This window comes from Phoca vitulina, unplaced genomic scaffold, assembly GCF_004348235.1.
Source record: "Phoca vitulina isolate PV1807 unplaced genomic scaffold, GSC_HSeal_1.0 scaffold33, whole genome shotgun sequence".
Classification (NCBI taxonomy): Eukaryota; Metazoa; Chordata; class Mammalia; order Carnivora; family Phocidae; genus Phoca; species Phoca vitulina.
This window is the reverse complement of record NW_022589736.1, coordinates 15,107,107-15,126,647: the sequence shown is the minus strand read 5'-3', so window position 1 is coordinate 15,126,647 and position 19,541 is coordinate 15,107,107. Positions and strand designations below refer to the sequence as shown.

Below are 19,541 nucleotides of genomic sequence, written 5' to 3'. Positions count from 1 at the left end.
AGGCAAAAGTGAAGCTGTGAATCACAACTTCTTTTTCTGAAAAGAGGCAAAACCAAAGCCATCATTCCATTTTATCAAAAACTGATTGCCCAGGACTGTGGCTCAAAGGATGGATTTATATAGGGTAAGATTGAGCCCTCCAGGCAAGATTGTCTCCTTCATTCTTTCATGCAACAAATATTTATCAAGTGCCTTTACGTACCAGGGACCCCCGTAGGGGATAGAGCAGTGAACAAAACAGACCACACTCCAGCTCTCAGTGGAGTGACATTTTAGCAGTGGGGAGTCACAAGAAAGAAATATGTCAAGTGGTGATAAGCACAAAGAAGGAAAAGGAATTGGACAGGAGCCTACACAGTGGAAAGAAAGACTCTGTGTGAAGTAAAAGCATCAGGGACAGGGAAGTTCTCTTTAATAAGGTGACATTTGAGCAGAGACCTGAGTGGATGGGGTAGCAAGTTCTAAGGCTGTCTCAGGGAACGGCAGGGTCCAAGCCCCAGAGGCAGGCCCACACTTGGCACGTTCCCAGGAGGCCAGTATGGCCAGAGCCAATGATGGAGAGGGTGGGACCAGAGAGGAAACTGAGGACCGAGTACTGGAGGGCCCCTCGCTGGGGACTTCACATTCTACCCTGAGTGACCGTCAGAACGGGAACTCACCTCTTCCTGTACTTGGCCAGTGGGGCCACCCTGGTTGTCACACCTATCCTAGCATTGTCCGCGCCAGCGACAGAGATGGATGTTTATAGTGTGGACTCAAAAAAAAAAAGAGGGGATTGTAGACAAGGTAGTAACATGGTAAGTATTTGCACGGATAATTTTTAAGTGCCCCGTGGTCCAGCAACCTTCCATTTTAGAGTTTCAGGGGAATGGAAATCCATTGTTGTGGGTTTCATAATAGTATTTGGTTGAACCCTGTGAAGTGCCCTCTGTTGGACTGTTTTTTGAGCTACAAAAAGTGGGCATTTCATCTGATTTAACATAATGCTAGAATAGGGATTCTCTTGGTTCTCTTCGTATCTAGAGAAGCCCTTTCCCCCATTTAAAAAAAAAAAAAAACAGGCCAGGCTACTGGCGTATTTTTTCAGGGGACACCCTTCCGTGGGTGCCCGCTCCTGTCCCACGCCCGCTCGGAATCAGGCATCGCAGGCGAGGCCCCGCTGGCCTCCAGGCATCTGCGGTCCCCTCCGGTCCCTGTGTTCACGTGGCGTCAGCAGGGAGCACCCTGACTCCCGGGGCAGTCCTGCTTCTACCCGGGCTCCTAGACGCGTGTTCGCTGGCGGCTCCGACCAGATGACAATCCCGGGTCCGCCCCGCCCCCCGTCCGTCGCCCTCCCCCCGGGCCCCCGACCCACCCGCCGTCTCCCCCCCTTAGGTCGGTGGACCTCAGCCCCACGCGGCTGCACAGCCTCGCCCTGCACTTTAGGCACCGGAGCTCCAGCTTGGAGTCCCAGGGCAAGCTCCTGGGCTCGGAGAACGACACCGGGAGCCCCGACTTCTACACCCCACGGACTCGTAGCAGCAACGGCTCCGACCCCATGGACGACTGCTCCTCCTGCACCAGCCACTCGAGCTCGGAGCACTACTACCCGGCGCAGATGAATGCCAACTACTCCACGCTGGCCGAGGACTCGCCGTCGAAGGCGCGCGCGCGGCAGCGGCAGCGGCAGCGGGCGGCGGGCGCGCTGGGCGCGGCGAACTCGGGCAGCATGCCCAACCTGGCGGCGCGCGGCGGCGGCGCGCACGGCGGCGGCGGCGCGCACGGCGTCTACCTGCACAGCCAGAGCCAGCCGAGCTCGCAGTACCGCATCAAGGAGTACCCGCTGTACATCGAGGGCAGCGCCACGCCCGTGGTGGTGCGCAGCCTGGAGAGCGACCAGGAGGGCCACTACAGCGTCAAGGCGCAGTTCAAGACCTCCAACTCGTACACGGCGGGCGGCCTGTTCAGGGAGAGCTGGCGCGGCGGCGACGAGGGCGACGCGGGCCGCCTGACGCCGTCGCGCTCGCAGATCCTGCGGACTCCGTCGCTGGGCCGCGAGGGCGCCCACGACAAGGGCGCGGGCCGCGCCGCCGTCTCGGACGAGCTGCGCCAGTGGTACCAGCGCTCCACGGCCTCGCACAAGGAGCACAGCCGCCTGTCGCACACCAGCTCCACCTCCTCGGACAGCGGCTCCCAGTACAGCACCTCCTCCCAGAGCACCTTCGTGGCGCACAGCAGGGTCACCAGGATGCCCCAGATGTGCAAGGCCACGTCAGGTGAGCGGCGGGGAGTGACCGGGCCGGGGGGCGGGGGGAGGCGTCGCCGGGGTGGGAACTGGCGGCTCGTTTCCGGGGCTTCCAGGTTTGCTCAGAGTATCGGCAGTTCTAGAAACCTTGGCGTCAGACAGCTGAGACTGGAGGCCTTCGGGCAGGCCCCCTCCATCAGGCCCTTGGCTCCAGCCCGGGATTCGCCCGGGGCGAAGACCTCGGACGGGGTCGGGCAGCGCTGGGCTAACTGGCCCCCACTTCAGCCTCCGAGGAGGTCGGGGCGCAAACCCTCCGTCCAGCCACTTCTTGTAGGGACAGAGACGCTCCGTGCAGACGGCTCTCAGCCTTTGTCCAGAGACGCTAGTTACAGACCCGAGTGGCCCCGTTCGGAGGGACGCTGGCTCTGGGCTTGGGCGCTGGGGCCCCGGTGTTCGGTGGTGTCCCCTGGGTGGGGCTCAGGGCAGCGGCCGGGTGGAGTACTGGAGGTCAGCTCTTAGAGCTAAGTCCTACTGCTCCCGAGTCCCCATCTCCGTGATGTTAGGAAGGTGACCAGAGGAATTTTGGTAAAGGACTTTCAATACTTGATAATTTAATTATGGAAGGGTTACTTTTTATTCTTGTACTAAGAGCACTGAGCAGAGCCAGAATGGACACACCACCGGTGGCTTCAGAAGCTACTCTCCCTTCCCCGTCCCTCCCTGGGAAAGAACAGTGGTGACAGTGGCCATCAGTGCTCAGCGGTGCCGGGCAGGGCTCTCAGCACGCACAGAGGGGGGCGGCTCGGCCAGGAGGCTCTACTCAGACTGACCATAGGGAAAGAGAGGGGAGGATGTTGAGACATAATAAATTGATTTCTAAAAACGGAAAAATAAAGTGAGAGTGAGTAGCAAACAGAAGGAACTCTGAGTCAGGATCCGACTTGTGACGGGAGAGAGTTAGGTGAGGGTAAAGATCAGGGGAAGGACAGAAAAGGGGGCTCACCTTTGGGGAACCAGAGGGGATTCTTGGGACCTGGAGCGAGTGGAACAAAGAGGAGGGACAGGCCAGCAACCTGGGTGCACCAGACCTCCTGGCTCCTGCCTTCTGTCCCCATTGATTCATTCATTACGGCCCCTCGACCAAATGACAAGTTCCAGAGACAAGAATAGAAGTGATTCAGGTGGTCATGAGAGAACCATGGACTTGAGGTCCTCGAACCTTCTCCATGTTCCTCCTTCATCTGTTACGTAAGCCCAGGGAAATGTGCCCTGGACTCCCCCAGGCAGATTTTGAGAAGGAACGAATGGATGCATTACATATATTACCATTTAAAGAACACGAGTCTCAGGGTGCCTGAGTGGCTCAGTTGTTGAGCATCTGCCTTCAGCTCAGGTCATGACCCCAGGGTCCTGGGATCGAGCCCCGCATCGGGCTTCTTGCTCAGTGGGAAGCCTGCTTCTCCCTCTCCCACTCTCCCTGCTTGTGTTCCCTCTCTCACTGTGTCTCTCTCTGTCTAAATAAATAAAATCTTAAAAAAAAAATTAGTAAAGAACACGAGCCTCTGTGACCGTGTTAGCAGCCAGCTGACGGGAACGCGAGTGTTTCTGTTCTGTCAAAACTATAGCGCTCGCCTAGTAGATTGGCTTCCCTGACCAATTTAGTAAGTCTTGGCAAGCGTATTTTCGACGACAAATTCTAAGCGGCTGTATCTGAGGTTTAATGATGAGAAAGATTCCGTTCCCAGGAAGGCAGAGGATGCGTTCAAGGAGGATTTACCTTAGTGAATTTTCCCAGCTAGAAAAATCCTGCCCACATCGATAAACTCCTCGTAGCCAGATTTGGATGAGCTTTCCTATAAAAGCCCTGCGCCTTGGAAGTGTCCTCAAGTGGTCAGTCCCAAGCCTGAAACAAGGAGCAAGTGCTGAGCGCCTTTCTGGAAGTTCTCTGTTCATTGCACCGTTTTAACACTGGGGCCACATCTGAAGATGCCCGGAGGCCTCTCTCCCTGGTGTCTAGAGACAGGGGCTCTCCCTGACTAGCCCGCCCAGGTCTCCCTCCGAGCTCTGTGGGGCTTTGGATTCTGCCACAGTGGGGGCTGTCACCATCCCTGTGGCCACTTGCCAGTACATAGCAGGGATCCGGGATCCCCAGGTCAGCTTGACTCAGAATGGAGCGCATGCTTTGGGGGAGAAAATGGAATTGGCCAAACGTGGGGCAAGGGGCAGGTATCTCCCCACTGTGAGCCCGCTGCGGGGTCCTATCCGGCATCTCTGGAAGGAAGCTCCTTCACCTGACCTGTGTCTGACCCCTGTCTCTTCTGCATCCCTTCTCTGCAGCTGCCTTACCTCAAAGCCAGAGAAGCTCAACACCGTCAAGTGAAATTGGAGCGACGCCCCCAAGCAGTCCCCACCACATCCTAACCTGGCAGACTGGGTGAGTCCCCCTTTCAGACCTCTTCCAGGCTCTAGAGTGATCCTCAGCCTGCCTTGTCAGTTAGGAAGGACGTAGTAACAGGTGTAAGATTCTAGTGACAGAAGGGTTTATCAGCAAACACAGGATGCGGGTGTGTTCCTGGGAAACCTCTTCCTTCCCGAAGAAGCCTCGCGAACGCCGTTCCCTCTGACCTGGCTCCTTTCCATGGCTGTCCCTTTAGACGGGCCAGGGGTCTCGGCTCTCTCGACGCTGGTCCCAGGAACATGGGGAAGGTAGGGGCCCGAAGGCAGACTGCACTTCTTTGCTCACAGTCCCAGGCGGCATTTGATTTGGGTTCGGCTTCTCTCAGGCTGACTTGCTGGGCCAGGAGAGAGGAGAGAGGATCTGAGCACCTCGCGCTGGGCGCCGGCCTCACACGCTCCTCAGGGTGTCCCCTCCTGGAACCAGGATGCTTGTGAGGCAAAAGGGCAGGAGGCTCCGGGCCCATCTCGGTCCTGGCCAGCTGCTTGTTGGTAACCAACATGGGGGACCGGGGACGGGGACCCTGAGAACCGTAAGATGTGGCCCACAGGAAAAGTCATGAAACCGGCACTCAGGCCCTGTCCCAGCTTTCAGTGTTGGCGTCGAGCGCTCTGATGGCGGGGACAGTTGGGTGTCGTGACTCCCGAAGCCCAGCAGATACACGTAAGCTGCCGTCCTCACAGTTCCTGCCTCTTCTGTTGCTCCTCACACGTCGCCTCCAACCAGCTGTTCCGTTCTGTCAGTGATGGGGGGAGTAAAGGAGCCGGGGACCCCTTGTGTGACAGCCGTGTGTGAGTGGAGTCATCGGGAAACAGCGGCACCCGGACTGGCTCCGCTGCATTTCCTGCTCCTGCGCTTGGCAGCCGTGTTTTTGTTTCGGTTCATTTATCTGTAGTGATTTTAAGGCAGGCTTCATGGGGCCTCAGGATTTGACGGAAGCGGGGGCAGCTGCTGTTCACTGAGCGCTTGCTGTGTGCTCAGAGGCTGGGAGCGTTCCTGACGCGGAGGGGTCCGTAGATCCCTCACTGCGGCCTCGCAGGGGCAACACACAGATCTTTTGGTTTGACAGATGAAGCCCGGGGGAAATCCGTGCCCTGCCCGGGGTCACGCGGCGGAATGAAGCTGCGTTCTCTGGCCTCGGGGGTCATGTCTTTCCCCACAGGGCTGGTGGTTCTCACAGTGCTGTCCCCAGACCAGCAGCCTGAGCACCTGTGGCCTGGGATCTTGCGAGAAATGCCGAGTCCGGGCCCATCCATGACCTGCTGACCTCCCAAATTAGAAGCTCGGGCGTGGGGCCGGGCAGTTGGGTTTGAACAAGATTCTGACACCTGCTCGAGTTGGAGCGGCCCTGAGCTGTGCCCCCTGCTGCCGCGTCCGTTTGCATCAGGAAACCCCACAGCCCCAAGTGCGGGGATCTTGCATCCGCTCCTACTTCCCGGTCGGCCTTTGGGGCAGCAGCTGCCCCCTCTCTGTCCTTACCCCAGGTCATTGGGACCCTCCGTCACATACCAGCTCCACGCCAGCGCCACCTGGTGTGGTCAGGAGCTGCTGCAAGGCCTCGGGCCCCAGTCGTGCACCGAGATGAACTCAAACAATAGTGTCAGGTCTGCTGTCTAGATGGCACCCCCAGGGGCCCAACCCTTCCACCCAAATAAGAACTTCAGGTTGCGGCCTCTCTTTCTGGGTCCTCCACATTTTCTGGGTCATGCCCAGTCTCCCCTGATCTGAATGTATGACCGACGGCAGGCCTGAAATGGGTGAGCACAACCTCAAATGCCTACGTGCTTGAGCTGGCCTTGAAACCTGGGTCTCACCACAGAGAGCTGGTGAGGATTCAGGACAAATTGGGAACAACTTTGGTCCTTGACGTGAACCTTCATCAGGTTGAGGTGAATGATCATCAACAACCAGTAACTATTCTCCGCAATGTGACCAGATGAGAAATGGGTAAAAAGTACCAAAGCTGCCTTCCTCACAGAACTAAAGAGGTCTTTGACTCACACTCCGGGGGCTGAAAGTTCTGCATGCTGGGATTATCTGTCACTAATGCTGGGGTGTGGAGTCAGCTGATCTCTCCAATGTATTAATAAGCTACTAATCATGTCTGTGTCAGTTCTTCTCTTTAACATGAACTCTCTTCTCTTCCTTCTTCTGCTTTCCTTTGTTCAGAGAAGCAACAGAAAACTCACCCATTATGGATGGGTCTGAGTCTCCAACTCACCAAAGCACTGATGAATAGAGGTACCGTAAGGGAATGTTTGGTTTTCCTAGCCCTCCCCCCTTTCACTGCTCATGAGTTTGTGGTCTCAGATGTGCTGCATGTGTCCCCCCTGCCCATATCGTCATTTCCAGAAGGCAACTTCCGAATGGTGTGGAAGCTGTTATTTTTATGTCTTATTTCTGGAAACATGTGGAGCTCTGTTTATATGTATGTGTGTCTATTGGATGTTAGATATTCCCCATGCTACTTCCCAGAAAAGACCTCAGAATATGTCTTAGCCCTTTCCAGACTCTGCGTACATACTGGTTTAGTGACCATGGTTTAATCCATGGAGAGAAGAGCATCCTGCAGGTTGACATTTCAAAGCACCTAAAGCAGACTGAGTTGACCTTGTCCCCTGAAGAGCACCCATGATTTCATCCAGCATTCCTGAGGGACAGGTGCCCTGCTTTCCAAAATGTGGTCCATCATTATTACCTGGGAGCTTGTTGGAAAACTAGACTCCTGGGCCTACTGAATTTGAATCTGCATTTTAATGAGGTCCCTGGGTGAATCAAATGCATGTTCAAATTTGCGAAGCACTGCTCTAGTGGGCAAAAAACCAGTAACACCTGGTCTGGTTCTGCTTCCAGGGGACCAGAATCTATCTGGCAGACAAAACGTTGAGATTTAAATAGTATTTCAAGGGTCAACTAAAAAAGATAAGGATACCATTCAGAAGCAGATAAAAAGTTGTAAGCTTATTCAACCAAAAAACAGAACCCTATGTTCCAGGATCCATGCTTGAGACCAGAGTTCCAAGAGTTCACGGTCAAATCTGCAGCTTGAAAAATCTAACAGGAGCCAGACAAGGAGAGGAAGGAAGAGCAGGACTTAGGTGTTAACTACTCTGAGACTTCAGAGCATTCCAAGGGGAGTGGGAGGACTTTGGCTTCATGGAGATACCTCTTGAATCTGGCTTCCACGGCTTGGGGGTGCGGTTGGGGGTGAGGGGGGCAGTTAGGGACGTGGAGAGGGGCCATTCCAAGGGCAAAAAACACAGATACAGCAACAGGTAAGGGTGTTGGGTAAACAGCAAAGAACCTCATTTTGTTGTAGAGAGCGAGCCAGACTTCCCCCTAAAAAGCAGGGTAGGACAAGGTCCTGAACAAATTAGGAGGAGACATGGAAGAGTTTTTATTGAAATTCTCCCAAGTTGGCAGATGGGAGACTAGGAAAACAGGGGCCTTTGAGAGGAAGATGGTGCTCAAAAAACAAACTTCAACTGAGGAAATCGGAAAGACTTTATTGGTTTTATTCAACAACTCATGAATCGGGCAGCATTTCATCTGCTAAATAAAAGGAGCTGTACAAGATGAGACTTCTATAAGCAGAAGGGAGCAGGAACACAGATTTATACTAGGCAAAAAGTCAGTTGGTTATTGCAAGGTCACTTTCCTTTAGGAAATGGCAGGGGTCTATCAGACACATGACCTCACTTGGGCTGATCAGGTGATGCCTGATTGACTAGTTTAAGACTCCATTTCTGGGAGAACTGATACACTAAGTTGAGGTCTCAGCTTGGTGACATGGGTCTTAGCATCAGTGACTCTATTTTGGGCCTGGTTTCTTGTTTTTAACAATTCCCTCCTTTTGATCAGACTCTCAGCCTCACCAAGAGATGTGATCAAAATGTAACGCTCGGGAGTTACCACAGGTTTTTGCTGAATCTCTGTGTGGTATTCACAGGTCATGTGATCAGGTTCATTCTTTACGGTGGTCATTCTCTTTGTTCCTTTTCTGAAGTTCTGTTCTTAGGGAGATCCTTTGCTGGGTGGTGAGTGGCTGCAAACATGTATTTAAAGCGTGCACCAGTGGGACTGCTGTCGTTATTAGAGCAGGAGAACGCCCAATGTCTAGAACGTCCTTCGGGGCCATGGTCCCCAGGGCCCAAACCAATTAGAATCAGGTATGTCCAAGAAAGACCCCGGTGAAGGAGTCCCTTTCTTAAGCCAGCTGCCGTGTGCAGTGGTCTTGTGTAGGTGAGTCTCAACTTTCCCAGAAGCGTCTATCCGAGTGCAGCGAGTGGTGTTGGCCACAGCACCACCTCAGCTGAAAGATAATTACGGAACAACTTTGGCAGAGAGCCTAGGAATTTGTGAGGCAGCTCGTGTTCTCGCAGCCGATTCTGCAACATCTGTGAGAGTGAAGGAGAGGTCCCCAAATGCAGGCTCGCTTGCGCTTACTCCTGTCCGGGAGGCGTAGGATCTGCCAAGGGAAACGAGCTTTGATTCATGAATGCTTCCTGGTCATTCCCATTTGAGTCTGTGGCTTGGGACTCAGAGGAGGACAGCACGGGGGCCAGTACAACTCGAAGGTCTGTGGTTTTATTTGGTCACCCTTGCCTGGTGTCCCTTTCTTTGGACAGAGCCTGGATGCAAAGTTCCCTGGGCCTGGGGTTCTTAACCAGGGACTGTGACATGATGGAGAGAGGGGCTGGCTTTGGCCCAGGGAAACTGAAGCGTTGACAATCAGGCAGAAGTTTGGGATGGACAAAACTGCAGGAGCACGAGTATCATGGGACATCCAACAGTCTTTTGGAGGTTAGATTACCTCTCCCTTTGCAGTGGCCTGAGACGGGTGAACAATGGCATTATCTTTGCAGGCCAGGGCCAGGAAAAAGGTGGACAAAAGGATCATGAAGACCTTCATGGAGTAAGAATTAGGGGAAGGATGGTCAGAGAGGGAAGGGGGAATGGAAACTTTCTTATGCCACACCCTGGGAGGAAGCTGTCAACCTTGATGTCCACAACCTCTCTTCTTCGTCAATTTGATTTTGAGGTCTCCAGCTTTTGCACCGGACCAGATGTCAGGTGGAGCCTTCCTCAGTCATAAAATATGCACCCAGGGTTCAGCACCTTATAAATTGGCACCGGTGTCAGGGGTCAAGAGTTCTTGGTAGGGTTCCTTTCCATGAGTCCCAGTTTTGCAAAATCATCAGAGTAAAACAAAAAAGTGGCTGTAAATGACAAAACACTTTAAGATGCTTAGATCTGATTAGAGTTCATTATAATGAAATTGATAAGGAAATTTGGTTACTTCTGTGATATACAACATTTAAAGATAATAACTGAAATTATGAATAACATTGTACCAGGACTTATCAGATTTCTAGAAACTTCATACAGTTTTAAGACCATTTATACTAATAACATGGTTTATACAAATAACTTAAGGTTTTATTATGTGACAAAGCTTCCCATGTAATTTAACATAGCAAATAAATCTAATTAGTGTAACATCTTTTATAAGGGGAGAGACAAATCCTTTGAGATTTTCCAGGGACACTCTAGGGAAATCTCAAAGTTACTTTCAGGTCAGGAAGACGCCATTAAGAATCTGGTTATGGGAAGTTGTTAGAGCATCAACAGGTTTGAACACAGGACTAAACAGGATCACAGATCATTATGAAAGAATTATCTATCTAACCAAAGTGACAAAGGCAAATAGTAGTTGTGAACAAAACTTGGGTCTTTTAATATTGAGAAGATGGGAGTTTTCTTACGCAGCCAAAGACTTGATAAAAGACCGCATGAAGCATGGTAAATTATTTCGCTAAGACACAAAATCTTTGCTGACCAGGCAGAGGACTTAAAAGGTAGAGAATCCTTCACAATTGCTTATCAAAGGCAGACCAAAAGTCCAAGAAAACTTTGTCCTTTTAACAGACAAAACCAAATTCTATTTTTGCACCTGTCTGCTTTTGATATTAAAACTCATTAAAAATCTTAAGTCCATTCCCATCTTAACCAGCTTGACCACACCTCAAATTCCCTTCCCAAGATTCCTTTCCCACAAACCACCTACAATGTTTTTAGATCCTTTCAGATTTTGTTCCATTTATCTATTTTTCCCTCATTCTGGAACAGCCATTTTTATTTCCCTTGCCTACTTTTTATCCACAGTCTCCTTCTATTATTTCTAAGTAATTTTAATTACATATATTGATAAGAATTCTTAATTCCTAGTAAAAACTAAAAAGCAACTGTGGATTGTCCGTTACACGAACAGTCTATGGATTAGCAAACCTATAAAGACACTTCATGACTTCTAGAAGTATATTCTTCCTCACAGTAAATTTTTCTGTATGGCACAGAACATGTTTACTAACAGACCCGAATATCTTTATATCCTCTGTAAAAGGAAGTGAGAAGTGGATAAATCTGTGTCCAGTAAGTAACAATTTCAGTACTTTATTTGGAAATTATCTGATACCACTGAAAGTCCATCCTTTAACTTATCTCACTATAGCTGTAAGGTTAACAAAAAGGTTTTGGAAACTATTTTCTAAGTAGACCTAACATAAGCATAATGATTGTTGAAAAGTTCATTTATAAACTTTTATCCTACTTATACCTATTAATTTTCTTGTTAACAATTTTTAGATGACTCAAAGTCACATGAGTATTTAGACAGTTGTCAAATTATCTTTTTGGTGACAAATTCTGTAACAGAAAATAAGCTTATTTGGCTTTTAGTTAACCTAGGAAGGAAATAATTCCTTATATTTCATGCTGTTAACTCTAAAGACATGCCTATTTTAATTAAACTAACCAACTTAAACTAGCTTTAAGATTACCCTAGATCACATGAACTTGAAAAACATTTGGGTTTCTATTATTCTGAGAGTATGCATAATTTGTGTAGCCCTTGTGTGTCTTTAAGCCAATTAAATTGAGCTCTTGACACATTAATTTTGGCAATACCATCCTGAGGCAGAGAAGACCACACGTGTGTAATATGCATGCATGGACATATAAAATCATAGGAACAAATGCAGACAGAGATCTCACAGCTTTTGTTTTAAATTTTTAGCCATGAGGCAGGTGAAATAATGCAAAACCCACCAGTTTATAAAAGAATAGTTGGATCCAAATCGTGCTCCTGGTAAAAGGTTAAGGTGACATGGGTTAAACTTTTCACTGATATTTATGAAGACAAGATTTTTCATTTGCCTAGTTTCTGAATAACTTGTTCCCCCTGCTCCTTTTCCCTTCTGATAAGAATAACCTGGGTTCCTAGAGAAGACCAGATAGAACACTTACATCCCTACGGCACAGAGAAAGAGCACAAGTTCCTTCAAGACAGAATTCTGTTATCCCGAGGCCAGAATTTTACAGTAACTACAAGCCTTTTGAGATGAAGGGGTTATGTTTGGGGGTTGGTAAAAATGCTAGGTGGGCTTTGAATTACTTCCATGTGAATTGCTGCACTTCTGTTCTTGTAAAGACTCGAGTCATAATAAATCAGGGAAACGGACTCTGGTCAGGATTCCCACCTTTGCCAGCTTTTGCCACTCTTCCCAGGCCCTCACCTGCAGGGTCCCAAGCAACAGGGCTTAAAGTAGAGCATACAGCCCTGGAATCTACCAGAATTGGGCAAAGCTTTCCATTAATTTCCGTTTTAGTTTCCCATTGGCTGTTTAATGGAATACGGTCACAGGTTACCAGGAAACCCCTCAGAGTCCCGTCAACTATGCAAAGGGCTCATACGGGGGCCCACCTTTGAGGCCAGTAACGGGGCAGACTTCTGTTGACAGTATGTAGTCTCTGCAGAGTGAAAAGGCACTTAAGAGGATGAGCGGATCATGAATACTCAGAGGTAAGAGAGGATAAAGGGAAGTAGTAAGAGTCAAGTCAATGTTACGGTCTTTGGTTTTAGGTACCTCTTCTGTCACTTTTCATTTTCCTTTTGCAATGACTCTTTCTTTTAACAAAGCTACTTTGGAATCACGAAACCTTCTGGAAGCTTCTGCATGCCCATGAAAATGGGTAACCCATTTGTTGCATTTGGCAAACCTTGCTTTCAGGTTCACTTAAATGATCTCATCCAACTGGAATGTTCCCAATAATGGCTAACAACCTCAATAAGGAGGTCAACTGAGGTAGGCTCAAATGACCAGAAATGGAGTTTATCTGGGAGTGGCAGAAGAACTGCACTTTGGGAAATGCAGGCTGTAGCAAGCTACAGGTGAGCGTTGAGGGCTTGGGGCAGGCTGGATTTGCAAAGAGGGAAAAGTCTAGCCAGAGACTAAACAAATTCATTGGCTGGAGAACAGGAAGAGATCCTTGGCATATGTTCGCTGGTTAGGCAATAAGTCTCAGTCTTCTGTAAGTCAAGCATTTATGGAAAATCAGTCTCTGAGTTCTTAAGTTCTGTTGTTCTGAAGGGACATGCATGAGATTCTTCACTTCATATCCTCTGGTTTCATTTTAGATTGAAATCCTTTCACATTCCCCACTCTTGCTCAAGAAAGCATCACTGATCATGTTATTTAGGCATTGTTTTCCCTTTTTTTCCTTCCTTGATCCAAGATGTTGTTAGATGGAGCACAAGTCCCTTGGAGCACAGGAAAACCATCCTCAGGTGTCGTGTACCCCAGAGGAGGGAACTGGAAAGTGGATTTCATTGGCCCCATTTGAAAAGTAGCAATGCCAAAAACCAAACTATGCATATTTGCAGGGGACAGGGAAGTTCAGAAAGGGCCCAAACAGAATTGGCTTTGGGGGATTGGCTGGTGTGCTCTGCTGATTTCTGGGAAGAGCTGTAATTTGTGTTAAGGATAGGTTCATTTTCCTTTATGAGCCTGCAGTGATTGTCTCCATTTTGTCCGACATTAAATGACTCCATTTTGGTTTGGTTCTGCATTTGCCCTTTTTGATCAAGCCCCCATGAGGGGCAGCAATCACCCAATATATTGCTAAGTGTTTTTTGCATGGACCTCACCTTTTGATGATCCATGCTGTTTCTTCGTTGTGTCTTTTTCTTTTATCATACTTGGATCTTTTTTCTTTACCATGTCTTCTTCAGGGTGAGAACAGCTTCGGGAATAGTAGCAAGCAAAAGGCCACACTTCAGCAACTTATATTGGGTCAAGGCAAGGAGACTTTGTCAGGGTATACATGTCAGACATTTGCTTGCCCAAGGCTTTGAAATGCTGTCACGTTTGTTATTTTCACAAAGGCTGGATGGGTAACTCAGTACTTAAAAAATCACAAAACAAAATGACAAATAAGATAGAAAGACCCAATTGTAATAAGCCCAGTCTTGTTGGGAACCAGCTGAATAAATCAAAATTCCAAGATGGGTCAGACTGGACTTGTTGTAACCAATGGGCTTGTTCTCAGACTTGATGTAATTGAACCTCGACTTCCCCAGAAGTGTTAAGCCAAGTCTGCATGTTGATTGACTATGGTGCAGACATCCTGTGCAGCCAAGAGAGAATCAAGGGCTGGCCTACTGGCAAGGACAATTTTAGACAGAGAATCTAGGGAGTTTTGCTGGGTTAGCTATGGCCTTAGCACTAGAGTCAGCAGTTGTTTGATGGGTTAAAGCAGAGTTTGGGGCCCTAGCCTCATTTGCACCCCCTCCTAACCAGGGAAGTAGAGATTGGCCAAAGGAAGCAACTCCTGACTTAGGAATGCTTCCTGGTCTCCTCTAACCTGATAATGTAAATTCAGGGGAGCTGACCGATAAGGTGTCTCAGTTTGGCTGTGGACAGCTAGGGTATAGAGAAGAACCAGAGCGGCTGCCTGCTTATATGCCAATCCGGGCACTTGTAGGCTCCAGGAGAATGATCACCACCCAGGACAAAGATAAATCCTGTCGGGGTACAGACCACTCCCGCGAAAGCAGCATTGTTCATGGATTCATTGTCACATTTGCTCGTTCAAGCCAGGGGTCAGTTAGGTTTTTGGCATATCCAGGAAATCCGTCTCCCAGCCTGAAATAAAGAGTTGTTCTAAATGCCTTGCAAAAGCACATGCTTCTGCTGAGAGGTCGTTGTGCCGGGGGCAGGTGGGACTCAGACACTCGTAAGAGCCTGGTGACGCCTGTACTGAGGTGCGGAGGTACGGCTACCTCACTGGTCAGGTAGAGGCGGCACTGGGCAAGGGCCCTGGGAAAGCCTGGCTGCGAGACTTTAACTGTATCAGCTGACATCGAAGGGAACTCGGACGTGGTTCACGAAGGAAAAGTGGCCACAGGAAAGCCCAGGGGGTCCCCCAAATCATGGACAGATCAGAGTTTGCGAAGGCAGATCCAGCAGCCTGAGAGGCTGTCTCCCTCGGCAGAGGAAGGTACGGTCTTTCTTTCCAAGTCAAGGAGCAACAGAAAAGAGCAAACAGGAGGAAAAAAACACTTAGGTGGAGGAGTCTGACTCATTTTTGCCCATCACAATTTTCACAGTAAAGGCGGACGGTGATAGAGGCCTGGTCCGACCTCGGGCTAGCCGTCTGCTGCTGCGGCTGGAGTTCTTGCCTTTGTTCCTTTCAGGTCCCGTGACTCCTGGAAGTCGGGACAGATGAATCCAGGGGCAGATGCCTCCAGGCTTAGCTATGCAGGAACTGGCCAGCAGTACCAGAAAGGTCCTTTTACCTCAGGGAAGAGGGAGTCTCTCCCAGTACGAGTATTCTCCGGGATGTGGCTCCTGAAGGGAGTCAGAGGTCAGGTTATATTCTTGTTCAGCATAAGCTTCTTGAATTTGTGAGAGAGGTTTCTGGAAATAGTGGCAATATTTTAATAGGTCTTGTTGGGCGATCTGAGGGTCAGAGTACTGGGAAAGAGGCAAATGCATGGGTCTGCCAGTTACTATTTTTTCAAAAGGTAAGGACTTTAGATTCAAAAACAACCAGTGACAGCATCTTGGTCCAGAGAAATCCTAGAGGTGCAGAGAAGTTTCCTAATGGAGTTTTAATGATGCCTTTAGTCCTTTCTACTAGTCCTGGAGATTGAGGGGGACATGGCGGTACAGCCTCTGAGGCGTAGGAAGGACTATGCGTGCTCTGGGATCAGCAGCAGTTATGTTCATGTTAATCATGAAAACTTCTCAAGACATTAAAGTTCTCTTCCTTGCGAACAAGTTTTGTAACAGAGATAACACGAATTCAAATCACTAGCAAACGCAGGTAGAATAAAAGGTATAGGTCTCTCTGAAGACATTCCCATTTTAATTAAACCCACAAACTTGAACTAGCTTTTATTTACTGAAGATTCATCCTAGGTCACATGAACTTGAAAAATACGTGGCTTACTCCTGTATTTGTGACAGTTTTAGAATACCTCATTTTAATAAGTGCTTCTTTTTAAGCCAATTAATTAAAACTTCTACAAATTAATTTTGGCAGTACCAACCAGAGGTAGGAAAATGTCACCCATCTGCAGACATACAGAGATCTTACAGCTTTCGTTTTAAATTTTAGCCATGAAACCAGGGTGAGAATACAAAACTGACTAGTTTACAGAAGGACAGTTGGAACAAATTCAGGTTACCTGCTCAGGAGCCTAAAGCATCTGGGAAGAAGACATTTAAGATTTTCATTTGCCTACATTCCAAACAGCCTTCCCCTTCTTTTTTTCCTTCTGGTAAGAATGACCTTCCTGAAGTTTGCACTTGAAAGGGATGGCCTACAAGACAAGTTCCTGCAAGGAGAACCTTCCCAACATTCCTCGGAGAAGGGCTTTGTTGCTTAAATCCAGATCAAGCCTTTTCGGACAAATTGGGAAGGTTTGGGGATTGGTAAAAATGACAGGTGGGATTTGACTTTGCTACTAGAGCTGTATTTGTTCTGATAAAGATGTGATTTATTCTAAGACAGGGCCCCCCGTTTTTGATTCCTCAAGAAATTGGGTTGCGACCTGAGTGACGTCACAGGCTGACCCACCCATCCCACTACATTATCCTCAGTTTGCTGCTTTATATCAAGATCTTCAGTTAGGATGGAAATCAAAAGATTCCTGTGTTCCAGATTTTAGAGCTTAGTCTCTGGCTTGTTCTAGTAAATCCTTCTGCAGATGGCTGCAAAATGTTTTTCTTTCCCTCTGAGCACATGGTTTCTTTTTGGCTTAGGGGAGAAAGCCCCCCAAAAAGTTGCTGTCAGGCTCTGATGAGGACTCTGTACTTCCAATCTGGCCAACTTCTGACCATAGAGCTACTTAAAAATCCTTTCGGCTCTCTTGTCAGGCTTGAGCTCAAACAGTAAATATTCCTGGCTAGTACTGAACACCACCACGGACACAAAAGGTGTCCTCAGAGAGGGTACAAAGAATACCACTGTCCCAGAGCCAGAGCCACTCAAAGATGACCAAAAACAGAGGCTGAGACGCTTCCCAAGGACTGGCAATAAGCACAGGACCCCAGCTGTACATGGAGTTCAACCCACTTCTCTGCCTGGCCATATACTGGGAGCCCCAACGTGACGGTGCCAAGCCAGGCTCACAGGACACAGGAGGGCAAAAGCTGTCGCTGGGAGAGAAAGGTTCAGCAACCCATGGGTCTGGAAAGGAAGGGACGCCAAATTTTACCTTCCTCTCTCAAGTGGGCTACAGAGATTTGGGAGAGAGGACTCTGGTAAGAATTCTTGCTAGTTCTTCCAGGATTCCCATCTGTGGGCTCCAGAGCAAGTGGGGTTTAAAGTACGGAGTGTAACTCCTGCATTACCAGAACTTGACAAGGTGTCCCAGGTTTAGTTTCCCCTTGGCTGTTTGTTTCAGGAATAACTGGTGGCAGTTACAAGAGAATCCCCCGAGTCCTGGGAACTCTTCAAGCCCCGTATGGGGACCCTCCTCTGACAGACATGTCTCTTGCGGGTGGAAGACCATCCAGATACAGGACGAATACCACGAGCACTTGGGTGTAGAAGAGGAGAGTGGCAGGAGTCCCAGCAGTCAGACGGTCTTTTGTTTTAGGTACTGCTTCTGTCTTGGGCTTTTCATTACCCTTTTGCAATGAATCTCTCAGTGAAGCAGTTTCAGAATTTTGAAGCCTTCTGGAGGCTTCTGCGTGCCAATTATAATAGGTATCCCATTCTGTTTGTTTAGGAACCCCTGCATTCACGTGCACTTCTTAAATGAATGAACTTGTCTAACTGGAACATTCCTCGTAATGACCGCTGGGATTCTAGGTTGTCTTCAGTACTGTTGGTCCATGTGCATAAGAGACTGTAACTATTTTTAGTGTAAAACCCCTGGGGTTTTGGGGGGGTGGGGGGCACCCGTAGAGCCTTGACAAGACTGGGATCCCATTTTTGGAGTTTTCCCAAGAGGTCTGACTGTGTGCCTTTGATGGGGTATTTCCTTTTCCTGGGGGACAGCCCTTGCCCTGCTTGTCTAAGACCAGGTGTCCCTCATTGCACGGGATTGTCTTGGGGGGTGACAGGTGACCTGGTGTGAAACCTGCCTGTCCATAAGCCCTTATCCTTACACAGGAGTCTTGTGCTTTGCAGAAGGTGGTCTCATAGAAAGGGGGCGAGTGTTCTAGCAGTGTCCATGGTCCCAGTTCACTGGCTTGAGAATGGGGCGAGATCCTGGGCAGGTGTTCGCAGCTCAGGAGAGAAGTCTCATTCCTCTGTAGATCAGGCACTTAACGGGACATCAGTCTCTCAGCTCTTAGGTTCCGGTCTTCTGAGGGCACATGCCTGAGAGGCTCCAGTTTCACTGTGGAGTGAAATCGCTTCCCAGTGGCCACAGTAGTTCTAGCTTGTTCTACTACCACAGTTCTTAGACGCGAAGTAAGGAGCTGTGCTGGTAGGTGGCGCACTCCGTTCTTTGGAACCTGGGAATGCCTGTTCTTCAGCTGAGCCTTCGGTCTCGTAGAGACAAATGAATACGGATGTGCCACTGGTTGGGGATCTTGGGACATTTCACAGTGTACCTCGTGGTGTGGAAGTTTTCTTGAGGTCAGTGGGAGACCTGGTGGCCGTCTAACCCATTCTGTAACCAACTTACCCTAGCACAGGGGTCTTCGAGTTAGGGGGCAAGCGCTCTAACGGCTTTTAAGTGCTTGACCTGTGCCCACCAATTTTGCAGCTTTGGCTTCTGAGGTTCTCACTGACAACAGACCTCTTACTGCTTTACCTCACGGGCACATTAGCAGACCCGTAGTAGCCGAAGAGAGGATACTGTGGGCTGGCCAGGAGGAGGCCGCAGGTGCACATCACCGGCAGTTCCCAGCACAGAACTATGGACGGAACCAGCAACCCCCAACACATGGGCACTGGGGACTAACTGGAGGCTCGGGACTGAGGTGCCAGGTGCCAAGCCCTGGCCTGGGACTGCAGACTAAGCGAGGGCCAGGGACTCTGTGAGAGCCTCCCGTCAGTCCAGACAATGTTAATGCTGGACTGGGAAGCCAACTCTATGGGGAGCCTAACGCAAAAAGAGCAGAGCTCAGAACCGAGAGGAACTTACCCATGGCCCTCGGAAATGGTGACAGAGACCTCAGGGGGTTCACAGGTACGGCTGCCTGTGTTTCATGTTGTCCCTGAAGCTATCTGAGGTCTCCTTGGGATCCCACTGCTGTCACCAAACTGTTAGAAAACAATTCAACTGAGTAAATTTTAAAGATCTTACTGGCCTTTACTCAATCAAGTTGCAACCCCAGTCCTTGAGGAACTAAAAACATGTGTCCCTGTCTTGCAAATTCAGTCTTTACGGCAACAGTCACACAGCTCTGGAAGCAATTCAAAGCCTACCCATAGTTTTTTGTTTATTTTTACCAATTCCAAAACCTCCCCTATTCACCTCAAAAGGCCTTGCAGATATTTTAAAATATTTAGATTTAAGAAACAAAATCCGGGGTGCCTGGGTGGCTCAGTCATTAAGCG

At 49.2% G+C, this 19,541-nt stretch overlaps 1 protein-coding gene across 4 annotated transcripts in view; it reads left to right on the top strand.

Annotated features, from left to right (window-relative positions):
- The window catches only part of FRMD4A (FERM domain containing 4A), a 319,871-nt gene that overhangs the window by 291,972 nt on the left and 8,358 nt on the right, over positions 1 to 19,541 (top strand). Inside the window, exons 17-19 of one of the 4 annotated variants that reach the window (XM_032425609.1) lie at positions 1,375 to 2,255; positions 4,562 to 4,658; positions 6,849 to 6,920. In XM_032425609.1, coding sequence (XP_032281500.1) covers positions 1,375 to 2,255; positions 4,562 to 4,658; positions 6,849 to 6,918 — 1,048 coding nt within the window. In that variant the 3' untranslated portion in view covers positions 6,919 to 6,920. Of the gene's footprint in view, positions 1 to 1,374; positions 2,256 to 4,561; positions 4,659 to 6,848; positions 19,505 to 19,541 lie in introns of those variants that run through there. The other 3 variants (XM_032425608.1, XM_032425610.1, XR_004301957.1) reach the window with 3 other exon arrangements.